At 37.5% G+C, this 25,868-nt stretch overlaps 1 protein-coding gene across 1 annotated transcript; it reads right to left on the bottom strand.

The window, feature by feature from the left end:
- Positions 1-965: 965 nt before the first annotated feature.
- LOC146001249 (inactive peptidyl-prolyl cis-trans isomerase FKBP6-like) lies at positions 966-25,442 on the bottom strand. The gene is made up of 8 exons (XM_083138550.1): positions 25,235-25,442; positions 20,843-21,074; positions 19,055-19,319; positions 9,960-10,149; positions 8,592-8,789; positions 5,713-5,824; positions 3,411-3,518; positions 966-2,258 (listed from the first exon to the last, which is right to left on the bottom strand). The coding sequence occupies exons 1-8, from the start codon at positions 25,330-25,332 to the stop codon at positions 1,995-1,997; spliced, it is 1,467 nt and encodes a 488-aa protein (XP_082994676.1). The 5' UTR covers positions 25,333-25,442; the 3' UTR covers positions 966-1,994.
- Between the last annotated feature and the right edge of the window lie 426 nt (positions 25,443-25,868).

Consider the following 25,868-nt stretch of genomic DNA (forward strand, 5'->3'; position numbering starts at 1 on the left):
TCTCTTGACATTTTAATCAAAAAGCATTTTATTGACAAAATTGACCATACTGCTGAAAGGTACTCTAGAATAGAAGACAAACTCAGTACATTTTAATGTGCCTAAGTCTAGGCATAACACCCAACTCTCTTGCGTAGACCAGATCACATGTTACAACATAGCTGGTGTGATCTCGCTCGTTACTGCAGCTCTTTGCCATGTTAGTTACTCTATGGTGTTCATCTTTACTTGGTACACCCTGCACTTGAAACCCCAGATAAAAATAGTCTAGGGGAGTCAGGTCTGGGAGCGAGGTGCTCAAAGTTTCCGTGAGCCATGGCCGATCCACCTACTGGAAAAGGTGTCAGCGAGGTAATCCCGAATGATTCTAGCAAAATGGGGTGGTTCACCATCTTCCTGAAAAACAAGTGTATTTTATCCTAGTCTGAACACCATTCATTAGCGATATATGGAAAATGTCAAGAGACTTTTGAATCACCCTGTATATACATCTGATATTATAGCAAGGCAAGGATAATGAACTGGGCAGGACACCTTAGAATGATGACAGAGGAATAAAGAAGGTATTTTCTGTAACGCCTGAATGCAGATGAACAAGAGGGTGACCCAGAATGAGATGGTTAGATGATGTGGGGAGATACACCAGAAGATTGGGAATAAGATGATGATGAAAAAAGGTCCAAAACAGAAAGGAATGGACCAGCTTTGTTGAGAAGGCTAGGCTATATTACAAGGGCCATAACGCCAAAGGGAGAAGAAATGTTTTTGATTGTAAGAAAACTTTTACTGGCTGTTATGTTTCTTGCTCCTCCTCCTGCCCCCTCCCCTCTCTCTAATGCACACACACCCTGCATACATACACATACATATACTTAATGTGCAGTTGGTTTAATTGAAAGAACAAATGTATCAGGTAAACAATAAAAAAATTGATTTGTTTCAAGTAAAAATGGGAAACACAGTGATGCCCATATAACTCCTTATATTCAAGAAAAAGCATACAAATCTGTAGGGAAAGAGCATTATACATATTAAACACAAACAAAAAAAAAATAAGACTTTCTGAATGTAACAGTAGGCCTGAGAAACAAGAATTGTACATAAATGAAGTACTATCACATAATTCTACTTTACAGGCCTTAAGTTTTCTATCCTTCTGTTTACATGTAATTACTAGGAAACTGCATATATTTGTACTTTTCCTTTGAAATGTTTGCATATAAAATAGGCTACAGCCTTGCTGAATATGCACTAATCACAGCCACTTTGTCTTCTTAAAGTAACAATAAGAAATGCTAACGAATATTGTATATTTACTTAGATATTATTAATAGTCAACAAAATATCTCATCACTTTTTTAGTTCAAAAGCAACATTCTAGGATGACATTAGAGATTCATATTTATTTCACTATGTATTTAAATCTGCCTTTTTCTACACATATTATACATATATATTATCTTATCAACCAGATTAAAAAAAAAAAAACTGGAACAATAGTTCTCATTGCTAGAAATATTTTGCTATTAAACTTCTTCCTTAATGTTCAAGAAACCATTTTGATAAAAATAATGTTTGCTAAATGATATTACATATTAATAACATTTTGTAGAATTCCTGCTTGTTACAGGTATAGGTGCAAAGTATAGTTAAGTAATAAATTCAAAATAATATGTAAAATTAGTGTATCACATACAAACTGTTTTGCTTCTTTGAAGTGCACAAGAATACTTAAGTTGTATACTGCATTGTAGTTATCCATTGCAATATTGCAAAGTTATAATAAACAAGAAAAAGTAAATAGAAGCAAAATGTTACAGTAAATAGTAAAAAAATATTATAAAACAACATACTGATACATACAATATACACTGAAATGTTACCAAATGACCTTACAAATTACATTCAACTTTCACATGTCTTTTTAACGCTATATTCTTCTGCAACTGACTATAAAATACAATTGACTCTTTGCAACTTCTCTTATGTACTAATCACTTGTTTTCATTCACTTCCACCACTCCGTTTTCGTTGTCCATTGAGACTTCCTTCTTCGATATCTGAATGCGTCTCTCCTTCTTCAGATTTTCAATAATTTTGAATTCTAAACCCAAGGCATTGCACTCCTCTTCAAAGCACAGCTCCTCCTCTACTGTGAGGCCAGGGGAAAATGGCATCCTCACCATCGATGGATCATGCTTGAAGTCCAGCAAATTCTGCCTCACCTGTTCTCGGAATGCTGAAGTGATATTTGCCTTCTGCAAAAATACAATTTTTTTCATTAGAGACCTTTCTCATTAACTGGGTATTTTATTTCCTTAAAAAATTGTACAACGAATTTAGCTTCTTTTGGAGCAACCCATTTTAATGCCATATTCAGACAGAATAAATCTCTTCAAATTGTGATTACATTATAAACAACCTAATGTCATGAAGTATATTAAATATTTATTAATTATGCCTGTAGCACTAAGAAATAATACCATTGGTTAATCAATGCTACACCATAATTGTAATCAAATATTTTAAAGCAAAACTTGGGTAAATCAAAATAGTATAATTGCGATGAAATATATTAATATTATCACACTAAAAAACATCTTACGTCACATGTCCGCAACATTCTTGTTAAAAACCACACAAAATACAAAACACTTTAAAAGTTTGTCCAAGTTTTCAACTTCATCTCGGAGTTATTCATCAGGGCTGGTCAAGAGACTGTGAAGAAGACCCAGTCAAGGTTCCGATGATGCTACTCAAGTCTCTCGTCCAGCGATGATGACTCCAAGATGAAGTCGAGAGCTTGGACAAACTTTTAAAGTGTTTTGTATCATACTGTTTACGTGTTTGTGTAATTTTTAAGGTACTTTAGTATTATATGGACTACCTCATTTCAAACCGTTTGTTTTCTCGGAAAGCAAAAGAAACTTAAGGTTTTGTTCAATATATGCTTTCGTGGTTACGTTAGGCAGGTTAGATTTGGTTCTCTTAGCATTAAAATAAAGGGTACTTTCTTTTGCTTTCCAAGAAAACAGACGTAGGCCATATAATACTAAAGCACCGTTTTTAACAAGAATATTAATATTAATAAGCATTCTTAACAAATGTTACAATGTAAAGAGCATGAAAATCTAATAAATAAAATAATTAATATAAATAACACTCTTAACATAAGCTATCAGAAGCAGTAAGGGGATGAGCAAAGCCCTAGAAGTGACCATAGAAAACATGGTGAAGAGACCTGTTATGGTGTTTCAAAAAAACATGAGTATGCCTCTCCAACACTACCCTCACGATATCTGAAGTGGCTTCATCGCTAACACCAACAGGGATTCTTATACCATTGGTTGGGAACAAATCATTTGTAATGGCTAATGTTAACCCTAATATCACAAATACAAAAATCATACCCTTGTCTTTGTCGCTTTCTCCTCCTTAGCAACACTGCGATTTGTCTGGAACATGCGATGGCACATATCTTGAGATGTCTTCAAATATCTTTTCTGCTTATCTTCCAGCTGCAATTTACAGAAGAATAAATAATATAAAACTGTAAACAATCAAACTAGAAACAAAAATATGTACGCTCCCAAATTGTTTCTTCTCTCATCTAGCTTAACTGCGATGAATGGAGAGTTGATGAAATTTATGAACGAAGAAACGCAATGTAACATTCGTACCTTACGCAAAATTAAAATTTCAGATCCAGGAGTTCCAATCATGTTACACTAATTACTCTGCCATGAAGATGGGCTACACAGAAAAGGGTTCTGATACAGTTTGAAGACAACCAGTGGTGTCTGTGTTAGAACATATCAGTCGGAATTTGATCACCGATACATTTCTGGAGTCTGGGTGTTTACAGAAATATGCAAAAAATTGCATGCAGCATTTTCGTGGGGTTTAAACATCCTGAAAATGTTGCAAAATGAATAATTTTAATCATTTTTGCAACAACATTGTGGAGAGAAATGAATTAGGTGATAAGTAGCAATGGGACTTGATGTGCTGACCACATGTCACTCAATGAAAAAGCTGCTCTGGCAGGCTTTGGCCCTTAGAGGGCTGTTGAGTGATGGAGTTTAGTTTTAGAATGGTGTTAAAATTAATACACTTTCTGAACTGCTTTAACTGTTACAATTTTCTAGCCTCAGCACTGGTATCGGTGGGAATCGGTTAGAGTATCCGTATTGGTTCAGCCCTAAAAATTACAAAAGTAAAATTTGAAGCTCATTACACCAGTTTTCATCTATGCGCATCTATTTGAAAACTGAAGTGAAAATATTTTCATATCGAGTACCCTTTACAATACATGGCAGTTACATTTGAGTGAATGTAGGATCTCTTGTATGACAAGGTGATATCCCTAACCACAAGTGACATTCATTTATGTTATAAACCTATATGATGAACATAGTATTTCTTACCATAATGGTCCACTCAGTAGGGTGTCTGACTGCCATGCAGGAGACCCAGGTTCGATTTCTTGGGTAAAAAATCTCTCCTAAGGGAATTTTTCCAAAAATAGCCAAGCATAAAGCAGTTCTGGAGTCTGTCCAGTCTCTTAATCAGTGGGTACCCAGAGGCACACTTGGATATTGCATGTAATATGGTAGAGCTTGAGAGAGTGTGGAGCCGACCTCTACATCCCATAGGTCAGTGGCTCTCAACCTTTGTGAATCTACAGCCTGGTAAATTTGATTCTTAAGTCGTTTACCCGATCCAAGTCATAAACATCTTCCTAATTCTTTTGTTTTTGAGAAATATAAAATTTGGACTAAAATTAGTTGACAACGATGGGTTCTAATGGAATCTTTTGGTTTTCTCTCTCTTACCAATAAATTAATTTGGTAAGTGTTGATTTTCATTGGCACATTCCACTTTAGACACTGGAAAATACAAAATAATCATAATATATCCACTTCAAAATATTTGTTAATGGAAATTGTTGTGCGAACTAAATTGACTGTAGGGCCCCTTCCATCGACGTTAAAATTTGGAGGCAGGATGCAACATGGCCCCAGTTAGATTGATTGATTGCTCACCAGCACTGGTGAGAAAAGAATTTCCTGTTATCGCAATGAAAATCCGAACAAAAAGGCAATCTTTCCAGGTAGTTGCCAGTTAGGGCTGCAAGTTGCTTCACCCTTCCGGCTCCAACTCTAGAAAGGGCCCATACTTGTAATTCAAGTTTGGAGGCTGCACACAGGTGACAGCCCCCTCTCAACAGTTTTAATTTCTCACCAGGACTGGCAAAAAAGAATGTCCTCTTTATCGCTGGTGAACCCTGAACATAACCATCATTTCAGGCAGTTGCCCGATCGGGCTGCAAGTTGCAAACTTCAGGAAAACCTCTCGCAGCTCAATATAACTTGATGCCAGAGTCCAGTACCAGGCCGGGAGGTTGAGAAACACTGCCCTATGTCCCTTCATGACATGGTACAGTGCACAAGGGGTCCTAATCTTACAACTTCGCCTTCAAATAAAACTACAGCAGGGAAAAATGCACCAAATTCATGTGATAGCTAAGCAAATTCAAATAAAATTGGAGCATTAGGAAATAATTGATTTTATGCCTCTAATATTGCCCACAGATAGCTCGTAAAAATAAGCTAATACAACTTACATACTGAATAAAATTGTGACCCTATTGGTACAATTTATGCATCTTACTCTTGTAACTTGAATGTTAGGATAAAAGTAGCTTGTTACCTTCTGCAACTCTGCATTGATGGCAGGATTCCTAGGTTCCAGTCTCTGGGCATACACCAGTTCACGTCTTGCCTGACTAAATTCACTCAGCATCACCAGAGCTTTTCCGTGACTGAAAAAAAAAATATCCTAAGTAACACATATAAATGTAATGTACATACACACACTTAAAATTGTTCAGCTATATTGCATAACTTAATTGAAAAATACATTTTTTTCTTTCTTTGAAATACCTAACTACCACTTGATTTAATACAATGATGATGATAAACTAATGTATATGTAGGTGCAAAAAACACTGGCAAAAAGCACAATGTGAGTGATGTAAAATTTATTGCTTTCCTTTCAGAACATTTGAAGAGACCAAGGGCATGTGGGAAGTAAACATTATTTTTAGAGTGGAAATGAAAGGACAGCAGAAGAAAATGGCAAAAAAAAAAAGTTTCCTTAAGTCTTCCCACATTTAAAGAAATACCGTATTTACTCATGTATAATGCGCACTTTTTTCCAAAATTTTTGCCCCCCAAAACTGTGGTGTGTATTATGCACGAAATAATTCAGACAGCCAACATGAAACCGTACAGGGTCGTTCCATGATTTTGGGACACTTGCACTGATTTTTCATGTTTATGGAACCCTATCATGTTATATATCGTTGTAAAGCTTGAATCCTGCAGTTTCTGAATATGGAAACAGTATTCCATACAAGATAACGACACTAATGTGAAATGCGGTTGAAATAAGTTCATCAAAAATGAAGAAACGTTCTGATTTTTATGGTACTTTGGATGAAAGAAAACATAAGAAAAAAGATAATAAAAATTAAAATGTATTCCTGGCCAAAATGACATACATGGAGTGTGTAAATTCCTTAATGGAAGAAATCTTGTGCTGCTAACTGCTATGTGGAAGGTCCTGAATGTGCCTCGTATAAATGTTACATTAGTCACGGAAAGAAAAAGTACATATTTTGAAAAAGAAGGAATGAGCAATTGAATAGGTATGACGTCATCCACTCTTGATCAGCATAGCAACAACTTTACGACCTACAACTAAGAAAGCCATTTCTTGAAACTGGATTGTACTGCGCATTATATACGAGATATAAATTTTTGTCACTTTTACCCATCCAAAACCAGAGTGCGTATTATACACGCACGAGCACTATACACGCGTAAATACGGTATATTGAAAAGTTACTGAAAATTGTGGTTTTGAACCTGGACCCTAAGAAAGAGAGCCAACATAAAAATCAACTCCTGCCTTCACATAAAAAGAATGTAGTTTCAAAATTATTTCAATTTCTGATATTGAGCATCAATCTTTTGCCAGCTGTTGGACACTCACAAATAACACCAATTACAGGCTGGGATATTGATTGATTCCTAAATTATGGACATATCAGCACATAGGCTATTTTAGCCCATCACACAATATGGGGATAAGCCCCTTAACCAGAACAAAAGCAGGGACAGGCCCCTAACAAGAAACTAAAAGATATCTGTTAAAAACTTTATCACTCAATTTTTAAAACTCATTCATTCATTACTTAAGAAGAGCTAAAACTATACTGTTTCCGAGAATAAATCTTCTTATCTCCTTACCCATTAAAAGCTGAGACTGTAAAGCTGCACTCAGTACACACAAGGACAAACAGAACACCACACACACCTAGAGAGGATTATACCTACAGGTGGCAGAGCCTTGATGGTCGGCAAGAAGCAGTTAAAAGGGTAACACCATTAAGTCCATGATTATGAAAAACTAAATATGCTGACCAAGGCAGTAATTTATTTTATTAAAAACATAAACTAACGTAACGTTTCAACCTTCTAGCAAGGTCTTCTTCAGACTCTGTATCAAGTACAAAAGTAACCAGATACAACAAAAGGGCATTATATATACACAAACATTACTCCCTCCAGACTATTTAGAAAGTTGTTTGGAACTTTCTAGCAGATGACTTTCACTTGCCAACTTTACTTTCACCTAAAAGACTAAACACAATTACTTCCATATAGAATGTGGTTGGGCTTTTAATCTCACGCTCTTTTCCCTTCATTTTTCTTCCTTCTCCTCTCCTCTTTCTCTCTTGTCCTTTCCACTCTTTCCAACATCTTCTTCCATTCTTTGTTTAACTTCAGTCCCCCATTCCAGTTCATTGTGTCTTCTTCACCTTTCTTCTCTATTTCCTTGGCTTCCTTCCATTTTCTCACTAGCATTCTCTTCTCCCTTCCTATCTGCTTAGCCTCATCCCACTGTATGTCATGTCCTGTTTCTCTCGTGTGTTTAAATATATAAACGTTACGTTAGTTTATGTTTATAATAAAATAAATTACTGCCTTGGTCAGCATATTTAGTTTTTTAAAAGGGTGTGCTATGGGGAAGTGAGGTTGACACGCAGGTGTGTGTTCTAAAAGAGAGAGAGAATCAACACCTTCATCAACATTATTAGAGGAAATGCACTGACAGGAAAGGTCAAGAAATGCAATCTGCGTTGGAATCCCCTTCTGTCTTAACATCGTTTGGTACACAGACAAAGGTAAAAAAGTAAAGTGCTCCCCCATGCTTAGCACTACGCCAAGAATGTGTATAGGGGGTGTGAGGGTAATGCTCCACACATTCTTGATCCGGTCGTGAGTGGAGGTTATATGATCAGCATCATGCCCCTGACTGCCTTTACCCCCAGGTACCCATGTCATTGGACGCTTCCAATGTTAGAAAAGTTAACGGATTTGAACCTGCCGGGGATTGAACCAGGGACCTTTAGCATGGTAGTCAGATGCGTTACCGACTGAGCCACCGTGGCCACAGACTTTAACCTATATTAAAAGCATTAAAAATGTCCAATTCCATGCCAACAAACCATGTCTACTTACTTGAACCTTGCCTTTGCACTGTTCTTGTCAATCTTGAGTGCCCCTTGGCAATGCTTGCAAGCTCTCTCAGGTTGCTTTAGTCGATTGAAGCACACTGCCAGGTTCACATGAAGCTTTACTAGAAACTTCTGTTGCACCTTCTCTTCTTCTTCATTAGCCAACCTATTCTCTTCCAGGAGTTTTATGGCTTTGGCATACCTGGAAATATACAAGCAGGTGTTGTAATTTACACTACTACAAAAAAAGAAGATCAACACTTCGACAGGTACCATTTACTACATTACCTAAGTTTCAGAAACCCCTGTCCAGCACACCACATCATCTTTACATTTGCAAACATGACTTACCGACTGCCGATGACTAAAACTAGATATTTTTTTGATAAGTACTGGGAGAGATGGAAACATGAAATAGCAATGTTGTAATTTTGGATTTTTCATGGTTTTGAAAGGTATGAGGTACATTTTCCTAACATGCTTAGTCACGATATGATGCAAAATGTGAAAGAAGCTCAAACATTTAGAGTTTGTTTATAGATATCTGAATTATCCTGAGAGTTATGAAAAATCATGGAAAATTGCTGTAAAAGTTGAGAACCAAAAATGGACTTGCTTACACAGGAACAAACTTAATACTGATAACTACATTCATTCCTTTCCCATATCACCCCACCACATCAGACAAATTATCCAAAGCTCCAACATCAAACTTGCACACAAACCTATATCTCAAATCAGAACCCTACCAGAGGCCCGTTTTAGACGAAAGAATATTTCTTAACATTCATGCCATGACAAAAAGGCTACTATGTGAAGTGAAAAAATCGTATGTTATTTCCATAGCATAACCAATCAGAAGCGACGTCTAGGTCACAAGTGTAGATGAAATGGTGGCCGAGTGAGATGTAAACAATGTTCCTATGAAACAGTACTAAGTACAAATCAATGGTGCTGCTTAAATACATGCTTTATAGCTTATACAGTATACGTATGGAAGAATAAATTAGTTGTTTGAATTGTAAACACTGGGCACTGGCTCATCTCATGTGTCTTTTGTGCTGCATAGATATTATCTAATGTATCCTTTGAACGCTTTGCATCGCAATTGCAAATGCCAAACTGCCATATCATATTGTCTGCAATAAAAAATGCTACAAGATTTTTGGAAGCCTTTATGCTAGCAAAAATGCTAAGGGAAATGCTTTCATCTAAAGTGGGCAACCCCATATCACAAACCACTCCAACCCCTCTACAGCCATACTTCACCCTCCCAGCTCCTTCATAGGAAGCATTTTTACGGATACTGTGAAAGATCAAAAAGCCAGAAAACTATTGGCAGCTCTACTATAAAGCAAATGGATGAACTTACCTTATACTAGCTTGTCGAATAGCACCTTTCTGGAAGTTATCATTTCCAGCTAAATGCTGAGATTTTGCAGCCTTCAAAACTACACTAAAATCTACCTTCATCTTCTCATCGGCAGACATGGCTTCATATGCATCTGCTGCCGAACTATCAACAAAATCTTTGACTTCAACATCTAGCAATATCTTTGCATCTGGAAATAAAATAAATTAACTTTACCTTTTGTTGCGAAATCATCAGTTTGAGCAATGAGCTTTACAATGAAACCTCGATTTTACAGGGTACCACAAAGAAAAATTTAAATTGCGGAAAATTTTATTACACTACTCTACTGGGACAAGGAGATTCAATGTATAATGAGGAGAATGTAAAGTCAAGGAGCATAAAATTACTATTCTTGCAGAACACAAAGAATAATGAATAATCTGCCACTTCATTCTTTCGCCCAAAGATTTGTATCCTCTTATAAGTATTCTTCCTTTCTACTGATTCACATGGATCTACACAGTCTACAATTTGACACAATTCTGTGTATTATATTTATATTATCTTCTATCAGTTCTCCTTGCCTCAACAACAGCATAGTAGGAATACTGCCTTGTAATCAAGGGGTTCCAGGTTCGATACCCAGTGGAGGAACATGGTTCAGATCCCACTTTAAATTGTAGGTCCAGTCCCAATTAGCTTATCTGTGTCTAAAGTGGACTTAAAAAAATCAAGTACTTGTAGGAGACAGAAGATTGTCCTTGACTGCATGAAACACATGTTGGCAATAAAACAAAAAAAAAGAAGCCTTTCTTTTTTACCATTTTGCACTAAAATGCATTTGCAAATGCATACACACACCCAACTTCTTCGTCTCTGCTTCGTAAGCAAATCCAATCTAATAACACTTGATTTGAATGAGAAGTGATATCTACCAATGAAGCTGGCATGCAGCATGTCTCTATAATTACATGAAAGCCACCTATTGGGATGGCAGGACACTGAAAAATGTTACGTGTCTTATGCTTTGGTTGTTATACGTATAACTAACAAACACGCAAACACAAATACAAACACACACGCACACAAAACATATCGTAACTAGAGACTGGATTTTAAAGGGAAGTCTTTTTTTTTTCAACACGGATCATGGAATAAATAACAACAGTGTTGATAATTATCTTTCACCAACAATATTACATAGTTTTGACATCCATTTTTTTCCCTTTTTCAGCACACATTCCTTTTTTCCCCCTTTTCTTTAAAAAAAAAATCCTTTCTGGTCCCTTTATTTACTAGTTTTTCAGCCTCCATTCCGTTCCCCCTTTTTTTAAAAAAAAAACATCTTCCTTGGTCCCTTTATTGACAAGGTATCAAATATTTTGTACGACTGTTGTCTTTCCATGGACAAAACATTCAGCAATTGTCAATTTGGTGCAGTTTAAAGGAAAGAAAGAACAAACAGCTTCTACCTTACCTTCCCTCGATGAGTGTTGGGAGTGCGTTCCAGCGATTGTTGAAAGAACGAGATTTGGGCTTACGCAGCAACAGATGCATTGTAAGCGACATGCCTGTTGGGTTCAAAGTGTACCTATCTGATAGATATACACTTTATTGTGAAGTTTTTTAGAATAGTTTTAACTTAACTGTGTGACAGTATTGAGTGTCAGTCAAATGGCAAAGCCAGGTACAACTGGCAGCAAACTATGGAATGTGATAAGCTGTTTCAAGGAAGATTTAATTGAAACAGATGATAAGATTATACTTTGTACTTTACCTTCAAAACAAGGAAATGAAAAAGGACCATAGTTTATTTTTGCACTACACTAAAAATACTATTTTAAATAAACGGAGAAACTATAGGGACAAACTTCAGGAGGTTATTCCTGACAGGTAAAGGAACAAAAAAGTTCATATCAACATATGTCCGGAAATGGATGGTGAAACTGCAATAAAGAAACTAGTACCGATACACATTACATGGCAAGACTTGCATCCATGTTACAACAGGTGTTCAAAGTGGCCTCCGTGGGATGTAATGCAAGCGTCCACATGTCACATCATGGATTGCCTCACTTGTTCGAATGTTCCAGCCTGTACCCAAATTGCATCACAGGCTACGCGGACATGCTGTTCAAGGGTCTGCACATCAGGAACTGGTTCAGCATACACAACACTTTTCAGATGCCCCCACAAGTAAAAATCAAGGGGGTTTAAGTCCGGTGATCGAGCAGACCATGCCACAGGGCCTCCTCGTCCGATCCATCTTCTGGGGAAGATGTTGTTGAGGTGTTGATGAAGAATAATGCGAAAGTGGACTGGCGCTCCATCATGCATCAGCCACATTACCAGTCGTATTGCCAAAGGCACATTCTGAAGCAAAAAGAGGCAGTGTGTTCTGCAGGAATTCCAGATACGTCTGTCCGTTAAGGCATTGTGGAAGAACAAATGGTACAAGTAGGTGGTTGCCAATAATCCCTACCCAAACATTGATGCTGAACCGTTGCTGATGAGATGATTCAACCATTCCCCGAGGATTGGCTGTAGTCCACAGATGAGGATTGTGTAGGTTGACGATGCCATCTCTACCAAAGGTCGCTTCATCGGTGAAGAGGACTGACGACAGAAATCCCAATATGGTGGTGGCCTGTTGAAAAAAACAGCGACAAAACAGTTCCCTTGGAGGAAAATCCGCTGGTGGTAATCCCTGCACAAGTTGCAGGTGATAGGGATAGTAGCGGTTTTCATGCAGGATACACAAAACCGTCACTTGACTTATACCAAGCTGGCAGGCCACTTGCCTGGAGCTTGTACTGGGCTTGTTCTCAATATCGTGTAGAACATGTTCCTCCAGATCTGGGGTACGCACATTCCGCGGCCGCCCTCCATGTCCACCTGTATGAAAGGACCAATGCTCACACAAACACCCATAAATGGCTGCAAAGGTTTCGTGGTTTGGGTGGTGCTGTCTGTCCGGGTATGTGGCTCGATAAATCCGTACGACCTCTCAACCGAATACGAAGACCATCTCAGCTTGTTCCTGATATGAATAACGGACCATTATGACCAATCAAGGATTGGACATACATTCCCAAATACAAACAAAGCACCTCACTATTCCATTCAAGTGCAAAGCTCAACCATCCAAAATTACATGGGAAGCCATTTTGTGTAGTATCAATATTAGCGGAAATTAAGAGTAATGCCTAAAAACCCTAATAAACAGCTTAAAATCATGTTAAAGCCACAATCCAGAACAAAATAAGTTGTTATCAACATACCCAAGCCATTTTGCATACAAAGCACAATGTGCTATAACTTGTTTATCATACAAAATTTTTATTTACTCACATATTTTCAACCAAACATTTGTGTAGGTTCAGAATAACCCCCTTTCCTTGAAAATACCATTAATTTACCCCAGTTATAATAACTGTGCTTAAGAGAGACTACAGGAAGCATGGGATTGTGTGTTTTTGTGCCAACAAATTAGGTTTCCCCCCCCCAAGAAATAGAGCCATTATAGTTCTAAACTGTGTGTGTAACAAAGGGCCCCAAGTCTACTAAAATGTGCTTGTATCCATGCCAAAGATGAGTTCCAGATATTGTAAGTAGAATGTTACCTTATCTAAGTGCTGTGAGTGTAAACATGTGCATAAATGTGTGTTTTTGCCTGTGATAATTCAAGATGCTTGTCCTAAGGCCAAATGCCCAATAAATTTGTCATTCCAACGAGTTGTATCTAATTTCATCCCTGATTGTGTAATACTGCGAGTGCTCCACTAGTAACCGTTTAAATTTAGGCTGAAAGTTCCTATAGATACCAACGAGTCTTCTTCCGAACACTTATTGCTAACTGGGAACGCCACACATCGCACATGGGAGATGTGTGGCTGTGTAGAGTAGCTTGGGAGATATATGTCTAGGTTTATTTGTACCCTTCTGGATATTGAAGATAAGACGATAACCAAATTTCAAAACCTAGAAGTATAGCTCCTGACCCCATTGTACCATGGTGCTTCAACGTAGCTCCAATCACAATCTACAAAACAAAAAGCACACTGCGAGGGTTGTTATGAGAGGATGATGTCGTTCTTCAGTGCCATCTACCTTGGCAAATATGAGTTTTCGGACATATGTTGATATGAACTTTTTTGTTCCTTTACCTGTCAGGAATCACCTACTGAAGTTTGTCCCTATAGTTTGTGTTCACCCTGCATAGAAAGGGATACATTAAGACAAAATTTAATGTATCCCCTCCTATATATGAATTGTATATTTTGCACTTTAATTTAAAATAGCATTTTTAGAGGAGTACAAAGAAACTATAGTTCTTTCCCCACCCCCTTTTATTGGCAAGAATTTTCCCTTTTTTTGTCCTTTTTAGATGAAATTTTTCCCTTTAAAATCTGGTCTCTAATCATAACTCAATTCTGTTACACATAAACATTATTTTCAAATTACTTTGTAATTCATGGGATTTCACCAGCTATTATTTTGCAGACACGACCACAGGAATATTGATACTGAGCCTCGCTCTCTATTATAGAGAAACACTCAATTCACATTTACCCCATTACTATACCCCGTCACAAAAAGGAGAGCATAAAAATATGCCAACATTAAAACCATTATACATAACAATATATAATCTTCTGCGATATACCGAAAAGGGGAAAAGTTACTAACATGTAAAAAGTTGTTGTACAAAGTGAAAAGAAACATGGAGTTGCTTGCAAAAATATTTGTGTGTACCAATGGTCTGTTGGTATTAACCTAATTGAGAAGTTTTAAAATTACGAAGTGTACTTGTAACATTGGTCATTACAGAGGGCAGTAGCAGGTGCCCAACATCTGGCTATGTTAATAATCAATGTCCAGATGAAAGAAAAGATTTTAAATTTATCGTACAAAAATTAACTTAGCTATCTTTTTGAACACACACATATAGTATATAGTGATTTTTTTTCTGGGAAGAAAGGTTCTGGTAGACTTCAAGATGGTTTGTTATTGAGTTCATCATAAGAACTGCTCCAAATTTTGTGGTATGTTCATACAAAGGTTATCTACAAAAATATCATTGATACTGCCAGAACAAAAAAAAGGCACAGATTATGTACATATAATAATAATTAGGGCTGAGCTGATACCGGCAGTATCAGCATCGGTGAGTATCGGTTGATTTTCTTTTACCGATACCATCTGATACCAAAGATTTTCAGTGGCTAGAAGAGCGGGCAAAGGCAACAGCTCGTCTCAACATTTGTCCTTTCTAAAAGTCCCTTTGTTGTGACAGATTGAGAGACCAGAATAGGAAGTTCCATAGATTTTCCTAGAAACACTGAATAAAACCCCACACTGCTAGGAAGCAGATGACAAGATCAAAAGCATGGGTAATTGAAAGATGAACCCAAACGTGATCATGAAGGCATGATTTGGTTTGGTTTGATTTGATTTGCTTTATTTTACTTCGCTTCTTGTGTCACTTTTGGCTAATTTGCGAAGATGGGGATGAGTGATGATATGATGAAATTGATGAATAGACACTCACAAACATCCATGCCCAGGCCAGGATTCAAACCCGGGGCCCCTGGCATTGTCGCGCGATGTGCTAACCACTCCACCATGGGGCAGGCATGAAGGCATGTAACTACTCAGTTAACACTGTAGGAAATAAACCATTCATTGCCAATTCTTGCTTGAAGATCGTGGTCGTAAAGTAGGTGGATGATTCAAACCCCCTATCCCCCACACTAATGCCAGGTCAGGTAGTTGCGGAGTTCTTGGAAAAGAGGTCACTGTGAAATTAGCTTTGTTTTATCTACATTCAAGCGCGAATGAGAATCAGCAATTTATACTTATCCTCTACACTTCTGTCTTTTGCATGACTACCGGTATCGGCCAATGATGGCTATTTACAAGGGTTGGATAAAAAGTAATGGCAACACTGGTATAATTGGTACATGACTGTATTGGCAGAGGAGCACGTGTTACATTCCTTCAATGTAATCGCCCCCCATCTCTACGATCTTCTGCCACACGTATGGAAGGAGTATTACACCGTCAGCTCGTCCATCTCTGTCGATGTCCCGCAGTGACCGCCCTATAGCACGTATGATGGCTTCGCGCTTGTCGTAGTGCTTCCCGCCCAGTGGTTCCTTCATTTTGGCAAAAATGTCATAATCACACGGTCTCACCGGTGAATATGGTGGATGTTCCAGTACCTCCCACTACCAGTTATGCAGGAGCCCCGTCAGAGTGTTCGCAATGTGACACCTTGCATTGTCAAGCAGGATGATGGGACACCGTGCCAGAATGTGCCGTCGCTTCCTTCTTAATGCGAGACGAAGGTGGTGTTGCAAGAAGGCGCAGTAGTAGGCTGCGTTGACCGTCTGCCTGAGAGACGTTGTTCTTCTTGCCTAAACATATTGTTAGGGCGCTTGCACTCTCGTCCTCTGCTACAGAACACTGCTGTTTTTGACTGAATAACATACAATCGCTCCCACTCACTATACTTCCTCGTCTGACATTCCTTTATCAGCCACGAAACGCTTGTGGCACTGTGACTCACCCCTTTCACAGGACAGCAGTGTTGCCATTACTTTTTATCCAACCCTTGTATTTCCGCCGAAAGCTGGCCCCTCATGGCAGAGTGGTTAGCACATCGCACTAAGATGCCAGGGTTCGAATCCCAGCCTGGGCATGGATGTTTTGGAGTGTCTATTCATCAATTTCATCACATCATCACTCATCCCCATTTTTGCAAATTTACCAAAAGTGGCACAAAAAGCAAAGTAAAATAAAGTAAATCAATCAATCAACAATTTCCGTCAAGATTAGATCGGGAACATATGGCTTTGAATGACAGTACTAAGAAAGATAAGCTAATCTGGACTGGACCTACATTTTAAAGTGGGACCCGAACCACTATGTGCCTCCACTGAGTATCAAACCTACGATCTACTGATTACAAGGTGATGGCAACACCATCGGAGAGACCCCTCTAAAGATTTATGTACAACACTACTTACAATAATGTACATAAAATATTTATCAGGAACTTCACTTTTCATCAAATGGACGTACCATCATTCCTTTTGATATTCAATTTACTTCTTTTGACATATTTCCTTGCCATGACTGTTGTTTTTACACATATTTTAGTGGTCTTATTTACACGTAAGCTAGATGATGAATATTTGCTGTTTTATCTCTGATTTTATAGCATCTTTTTACCATTTATGTAATAACAATACTTTTTAGTCAAGATAGAAAGAACAAAATAGTATTAACCAGTGGCGTCTCGTCCCCTGGGGCTTCCGAGGCTTAGCCCCTAAAGAAAAACGGACGTATTCACGTAATTATCAATCGTCATAACACATAACTATCACACTGTCTTTTAAAAGGCGATTTTTACCCACGTAAATTCATCGTCTCTTGCAATGAATACGACAGCGCTCCTAGCGGCATTGATGTCAATTATCGTTTTCCGGGGCACGTCGCAAAGGAAGGCATGGCCTACACCCACCTACGCTACAGTGAAGGTCACATGCTAGCAGAGAGAGGAGGGGAGAGTGCAATGGATTTGAGTGCTGATTCAGGACTAATTCCGTTGCGTCGCGTTCGATCTCGTGTGATGTTCTGTAGTGTTTTGGTGGCTTTCATTCGCTATGTTTGAGTGAGTTTGGCAGGGTTGATGTTCGAACACAAATTGATGAAGGACATAGGTTGTCAATTACAAGACACAATGAATTTGTCCGGAAAAATAGGCATATATTAAATAGAATTATCGATTGCTTAAAATTCTGTGGTCGACATGAACTTGCTCTACGAGGACATAATGAAAGAGAACAATCTTTAAACAGAGGCATCTTCCCAGATTTATTATCCCTTCATAGAAGAGGGAAAACTAAGAGGGAACTTCGTGTTCTTTATTGTAGTGAAGAGTTGAAAAACATAAACTCTATCAGTAGATTGTATTCATTTTTTATTTAAAATTATAATTTAGGGTACCTTTTCAGAAACAGTAAAAATGACAAACATAGTTTTAATAACTCCAGTGGCAACAGCTGAATCTGAACGATGTTTCAGCACATTGAAGCATATTAAAACCTGCTTAAGAAATGCAATGGGACAAGACAGACCAAATGCCTTGGCACTTGCTTACAATAGAGATAGAATACATTTCAAACATAGAGAGCTTCAACGAAAAAGTAATAACAAAATTTGCTGAGCAGAAGAACAGGAGTCAACGTTCGTACAAAGGTATGTTTCACAACAATACCTGTTTCTTTTGTAATCATGTGAATAGTCATTATATTTTAAATTCTTTAAAATATAAGCCCCGGCCAAATTTGAGGCCACGAGACGCCACTGGTATTAACGTTCTTTTTCCTCCGTTTCTTAGTCTGTGGTTACATACAACAATACTCCATACGCATCAGAGAAATTAAGTACTAATTAATTAATTTTCATATTATTACAAATAATTATATTAACGTATTAAATAAAAACAATTTTATTATTATATTTCTGAAACACTTGGCTTGGACCGGCTCCCCAAATTATATATTTCTAAATACGTGCCTAGTGATGTGACTGAGTTAGTATGACTCGGTAACTAGCATTTGTTATTTTATACTGGAATTATACAAGTATCGGTATCGGTGGGTATCAGTCATGGTAACGGTATCCGCAAATGGTGGTATCGGCTCAGCTCTAATAATAATCCGTTGCCCGACAGCCTTGGAAGGGCCATGGCCTATCTCCCGACTAACAGTCTCCCTCCCACAATCCTACCTAGAGGTGTGGAGATCTTCAACCGGTAATGGGGTTACGTGGGGTCAGCACGTCGAACCCTTAGCCGTTCCGAGAGTTCCGAGACCGGGTTACGCTACTCTACGTAGCTCCCCAATTTCCTCACAGTGGTGGGTTACTGCCGGTCCTATACACAGGCTAAAAACACAAGAGGCTGAACCCAGGCAGTCCCACAGTCGGACTCCTAAGCACAGCACCTTACTATATGTGCTTCTAATGAAGTAATAAAGTTAAGAAAATGAATGAAAAATACAACAAAACAAAGCAGAAACTCAGTGGGGAGAAAAATTACCTACCTCTAGGAATCCTTGGTTCACATCCAAATTTCCCAAAAGCAACCGATGGCTCAAGCAAAAACTGAGACTTTTCACCTTTCCGCATGGAAGAAACTGCAATATCCAAGCCTTGGATCACGCCTCCTTTACCCAGCCTAAATGAATGAGGAAAGCCTCGCATGTACGTTGAATCAAATGGTTCATCTGCATATTCCAAATACATGTTGTAGTGGATGGTCACAAGAGCTTCGGGAGGAATTACTTCACCGTGTCCTGAATGTTCCACCTGGGGATTGAAGAAATATAAATGTATAATACATAATGTTCTTGTCATACAAAGTATATATATATGGATATCTGTCCAATCTGATTTTGCAAAATTGAATCTACAATATCATAAAAACAAAATTCGAGGACGTTTCAAGACCAAATTATTAGAGCAATTAGTGCACATGAATATGTTTGGATGAAGATCATAACCTTTTAGCCAAACACTAACATTTAGAATCCACATAACCAAGTTTTACAATATTTACTTCACACATAAAGGTAACAAAGATAAGGGAAACCAACAGTTGGCGGTTTGGATAGGGAGAGGGAAGCAAGTACCTGGGGTGACTTACCACATATTGAATAATGATGGATAACTTGTAATTTTTTTCCTATAAAAAATTATAAAAATTATAGCATAAATATCATATGATTATCTTACAATTGAGGAGTATAGCTGGTCTTTGAAATCTCCGGCACATAGGCTGGACTGTTGCATTATACATTTGTTCATTTCTTAATCAGGGAAGGACTGGCAAAACGCAAAATCCTGTTATAACTGGTATTATTAGCAGGTAAAGGAACTGGATATAAAATACCACACCATCCATAATTTCACACTTGCATGGTAAAAATCACACTTTCTACATATCAACTGAAGCCTAAAAAGAAGAAAAAGTCATAAAATAATAGGGATCAGCCTATATGAAATTTTGGCCGAAACCGATATACTTCAGATATACAATTTACCAATACCGATATTCTACCGATCCAATATAAATTTAGAAATGGTCCTTGAAGAACTTGAAAGATTCATTGACCTCCTTAATAAATGTGTGTTTCAAGGTGACTGCAGTGCAAAAGAAATTGCATATTTAGACATTAACTTTATTTTAGAAAGTAGCACATGGAGATTATCTATAAAAATTACAACAAAATGGCAAAACTTTGCACTAAATGGTCAGTTATTTATTGATATATCAGAACGGTAATTTTAACGATAAACTGATATGCCTATAACGGCTGATACTGATTGATCGGTCCCATCACTATAAAATAATATATGAAGTAATTATAGTACCATATGTAATAAATCACTTCATTTCATTACATGGAAATTATAATAAGTGGCCATAAATAAATAGGCAAACATTCAAAAAGAGTTTAGGTTAAGAAATTGAGAATAAGATGCTTTCCTACCAGCATGCATTTAGTATGAACTAGCTTGTATCCAAAGAGATCTGTTTGGCGGTTACGCGGAGAAAGATAACTCATTCTAATGAGTTCATGAAAATAGCTTATTAACTTTGTACTGAACTATTGTTCATAATATAGTTATTCTTATGGTATAATACTTACATTTGTAATAAAAACTGTGGAAAACTCTCATTACTGTTTTTCCAGTGTTCATTTTGTGAACTTTAATTTAATGTTTCTTCTGTGGTACAACTTTTCCAAGAGATGCACTGGCAACAAGAGATGAATGCAAAAGAAGTGCTACTTCGTTGTATACATATAGAAGAATAAAGCAATACAAACCTTCTTTTTCACAGTACCATCTTCTGTAATATCAACCATTTTTCCAGCGAGCTTCTGAAAGTAGGTCCTCTCTGAATTGTCAGTTTCATCCTCTGATGACCCTAAATCTAAACATTCGAGGTTGATGTTCTGCAACATCTCTTCTTTGGTGAAATACGTCTGATCTTCATCTAACTCCTGCTTCAACTCTGGCATCACCTCAAATATTGAACTTTTTTTGTTCAGCAGCTCACTTAAAGCAAAAAATATAAATAAATAGTGTTAAGAAAACGTCATTGATGACCTGTACATACATCTCATCTATAAATACAATATCTAGCATGTAACACAAATAGATGTCCAGATAACACACCACTAAGGTTAATCTAAACAGAGTAAAACAGTAAATACGTGACAGAGTGTACTTGAAAGTAGTTAGATTATCTTTTTTTCAATGTTTCAGAACTGGTTCTTTCTTCAGACATGACTAGGAATGAAGACATTAAAAAGTTTAAAAATCAGAAGGAAACGGTTCAGAATATTTAATGATTCTTCACAAGCTTAACAGGAGTATTAGGAAGTGCTTTAGAATATTGGAAACAATTGTGGGAGTAAATTCAAAGCTTGCAGAAACAGCTCCACTAGAGCTTGTGCGAGCAGGCATTCTTAGTTTCAAGTCAACTTAGATATGAGATTTTGCGGATATTCATGCAAGGCTGGATGGTGGTTCTGTGCATGAATAAGATATTAGATGATCAAGTGTTATTTTCATGTTAAGAGGTATAAACCTGACCCAACAATAAAAAAACAGTGAACGCATCACTCTGCATTGCATCAAAAAATGCCATCACATTACATGCAAAGTGTGTGGCCCTTCAATAGTTTATTTCACTTTCTCCAGGGAGTACACGGGTACAGATGGTCAAGGGTACCGAATCTTCTTCTTATATTAATAGTTCAAAAAGTCCGACATTCATTTCTCATAATTTTTCTTTGCAAATGATGGTCATTTTTGTTTCAATACAGATGCCAATTTTTGCTATTTCAGAGATCACATGCAGTATATACGACAGAGATAGAAAATGAGTGTGGAGCCACAATCCCACACCCTCCATGTGACTTCATGGCCTTTTTGCACACTTAATCATAAAAAGCTAATGCTTCGTGAAATTGACGATGCAAAAGCTTTTCCCCACCACTTCTCACCATACGATGTGCTTGGCATTCTCAGTACCTTCATTTGGACTTCAGCTGTGGAGGGAGGGATACTGTGTTAAATTGTTGTCCTGATGGTTCGTTATTCGATCAGTGTAGTCGTTCAGACAAAACGTTAGTTTTAACGTAAGTGTAATTATAGATGCACAGAAGATGCATGCTTTGTCATATCTAAAAAAAGAAATATAGGCATGCAAAGTATAAAAATGTGCATTTCCCAAAAGGCCAAAACGATATCCTTGAATCTGTTAGTATCCATGTGGCCAATATTCATCTAATTCGTAGTAGCCTATCCATAAATAAGATTCCATCGTGTGCGCACGACATGCCAAAAATCATTCAGAACTTTTAATACCATTAAACCAAACGCTCCTAACTTAACAAAAATGTAATATTGCCATCACCAACGTCATCATACCATGTTAAATACTTCTCTAAATAACTAGTTTCTGCAAGCTAAAAAATAAAATAGAACGTTCATATTGAACACATCATAAACAATGCAAATGTTTATAAACTTCCTGCTTTTGGCCACTGTTGCCAATGAGAATAATTAGATAAAATTGAGGTAACAGTTCGTTATATCGCAGACACATTACAATTGAATATTTTGTGTTTCTCATGGTTCGTACTTATGAATTGTGCATTGCGAAACATAGTTGAAGGTGCTATTATGCTTTTTACATGAAAATAACATCGATTTTTCACATTACGAGTAATTCTTTTGGTTCCTTTCTTCCGTTGCGGAACATACAATATGGCACACACAGCTGTGGTTCATCGCACGTCATGCTTGTGTTTTGTCGATTTGGAGTGGGTATGCAGTGTTTCAACCTGCTTAACTGAAAAATAAATTTCGTGTTCTTTACGTCATCACAAACCATTGACGGATAGCACCCAAAAAAACATTCACGGATAGCCTGAAAAATCATTCACGATAGCCCATGAACCATTTTCTGCAAGGTTAGGTTAGGTAAGCATAGTTAAAAAAAAATTCTCGTGAAAAAAAGGCAAATTTGGAAACACTGGAGAGACCACGTGACTTTCGACGCTCACGCCATCTGCAGGTACACAATGGAAACAACCGCATAATGTTGTCGCTTTGCACAAAATGCACGTTTATTATATCAAAAGTGCTTGTTTCTTGTTGTGCAGCATTCTACGGTGAGAAAATACCTCCACAAACTTTCAAAATGCTACAGAAACTAATTTCCATAAGTAGTTTCAGTAAATATGCGATATCGCCCGAACAGATTTCTTCAAATTTACAGGAGAAAGTACTTACTGAAATCAGTTTCTGTAGTATTGTTGAAGTTCTTTGAGGTATTTTCTTTCGCGGAAACTGAAAATTTCACCATAGAATGCTGCAGAACAAGAAATAGTCACTTTTTATGTAAGGAACTTGCATTTTCTGTAAAGCGACAACATTATGCCATTGTTTCCATTATGTACCTGCAGATGGCGCGAGCATTGAAAGTGCCATTTTTTTTAACTATGCTTACCTAACCTAACCTTGCAGGAAAGGGTCCGTGCGGCTATAATGAATGGTTTTTGGGGCTATCCATCAATGGTTCGTGCGGGCTATCGTGAATAATTTTTGGGGCTATCCAGCAATGGTTTGTGATGACATAATGAACACGAAAGTGGGTATTTTTCAGTTATGAAGGTTGAAACACTGCATAACCACTCCAAATCGACAAAACACAATCACGATGCGTGATGATCCATGACGAGTGCACGCCATATTGTCTGTTACCCAAGCGGAACAAGGAAGACAAATAATGACTCATAACATGAAAAGTTGACACTATTTTATGGAAAAAGATATAACTTCACCTTAAAGAATCTTCCGCAATGCAGAATAGGTAAGTATCAATGCTAAAATTAACGAAATAAACGAGTGAGAGGTGTTCGGATGATATCGCATAATTACCGTAGTTTCTTCTGTAAAAACGAAGAAATGTGTCTCCGATATAACGAACTGTTACCAAAATTGATGAAGGTACACTCACAAAATAGCGAATGCCCAACTGGGGAACTTTGGTTCTGAAATCTAAAGTAATTCGACTCCAATATGTTCCGGGTTCGAATCTCGGTCTGGACATGCGTGTTTGATGTATGCGAGTGTCCCTTCATCACTCATCTCAAGCCCTTTGCGATTAACCGAAAGTGTCTTAAATTGCGACGTGAAATAACAAAGTCACTAATTGAATTAAATGCAATATAGCAAATATTCAAGGTAACAGTTTCATGCATCGGAGACACATTTCTTCAATTTTACACAAGAAACTACTTACGGAAATGAGTTTGTCCAAGGTTTACAACCTCCGTCGATATATATTCTTCCTAAAACTTCATCCTACAATGCAGCAGAACAATAAATAATCACTTTTCATGTAATAATATTGCGCATTTTGTGAAAATCGACAACATCATGCCGTTGTTTCCAAGATGTACCTGCAGATGGCTCTAGCGTCGGAAGTCACGCAATCTCGCTAGTGGAATCAGTGTTTCCAAACGCGCGATTTTTTCGAGAAACGCGAGTTTTTTTTCTTCGAGAAACGCGCGGTTTTTTTTCGAGAAAGAAAAATGGTTTTTCGATGAATTTAGGGGTGAAATGGGTGCTAATGGAACCTAACCTAACAGGCCTAACCTAACCTCGTGTGAATGGTTCGTGGGGCTGGCTACCCGTGGATAGTTTTTGGGGCTAATGTCAATGGTTTGTGGGGCTACCCGTGGATGGTTTTTGGGGCTACCCGTGGATGGTTTTTGGGGCTAACGTCAATGGTTTGTGGGGCTACCCGTGCATGGTTTTTGATCCCCGGTTTTTTACAACTTTCATGCACAATAGAGTTGGAAACATTGATATTCGAAAACAAAAGAAGCGTTACAATTCGCAAAGCAAGCGATATCGCACCGTGACGTGCTTTCCGTAGCATTAAGGAAAATGGTTTATTTTAGCAGAAAAAGTGTTTGTTTTCGTGCAAAAAGCATATTGGCACCTTCCACTATGTTCCGCAATACATAATTGGTAAGTACAAACCACAAGAAAGACAAAATATCCGATTTAAATGTGTCTCCGATGCATGAAACTGTTACCAATATTCAATATGTACACCACCAATATTTATAAGTAAATTTCAAACTGTAATTTTAAGGTGTTATAAATTTAAGGGAGCAACTAACGACAATGCTTACGAGAGGTTTACAGGTTCCACGAGTTCTGAAATTGGAGTATCGTTCGTATCCTCACAATATTCTTCATTGTTTATAACAAGATGTTCAATATTATCCATTGTGGGTACAAACAACACAAAGTCGTTAATATATTTTTCACAGGTTCCTTTGACAAACCCACTATAGCAGTAGCTCAATTTATAAATTTCTTGCCACAAACAAGAAATGGGTGTCACTTATCGCACAACACTTCAGCAACCTTGTATTCTGACGACACGGGAGGAAGCTTTTTAATTTTAGCTAAATGCCTGCGTTGTTAGGTTAGGCTAGCTATGCTCAGTTCTCTTAGCCTAAATAATAATTTTTCATTGTATTAATGCTAATAGAACCTAACCTAACATCATACGAATACTTCATCTGACGTCAGAACACACGGTAGCAAAACTCTTGTGCAACAAGGAAGATCACATATCTACACGACGACAAAACACTCACAGGATCCTACTAATTATCACACGATACGATTCACAAAGGTATGAATAATCATTTTGTGGCGGTTATAATAAAATTGGATTTCAGTATAATTTTACTCATCCTACTACTAAGTCTATAATCCAATAATACAAATTGAAACCTAATGAAAAGCTCAAAAAAT

This window comes from Lepisma saccharinum, chromosome 17, assembly GCF_977018435.1.
Source record: "Lepisma saccharinum chromosome 17, izLepSacc3.1, whole genome shotgun sequence".
NCBI lineage: Eukaryota > Metazoa > Arthropoda > Insecta > Zygentoma > Lepismatidae > Lepisma > Lepisma saccharinum.

What these genes read in the sequence shown, in the direction of transcription:
- LOC146001249 (XM_083138550.1), bottom strand. Translation starts at nt 25,332, where the DNA reads ATGGATAATATTGAACATCTTGTTATAAACAATGAAGAATATTGTGAG. An exon ending in ATGGTACTGTGAAAAAGAAG is followed by an intron (nt 19,320 to 20,842) that starts GTTTGTATTGCT and finishes TTCAATCCCCAG; the next exon opens with GTGGAACATTCAGGACACGG. An exon ending in AGAAAGCGACAAAGACAAGG is followed by an intron (nt 2,259 to 3,410) that starts GTATGATTTTTG and finishes GTATTTTTGCAG; the next exon opens with AAGGCAAATATCACTTCAGC.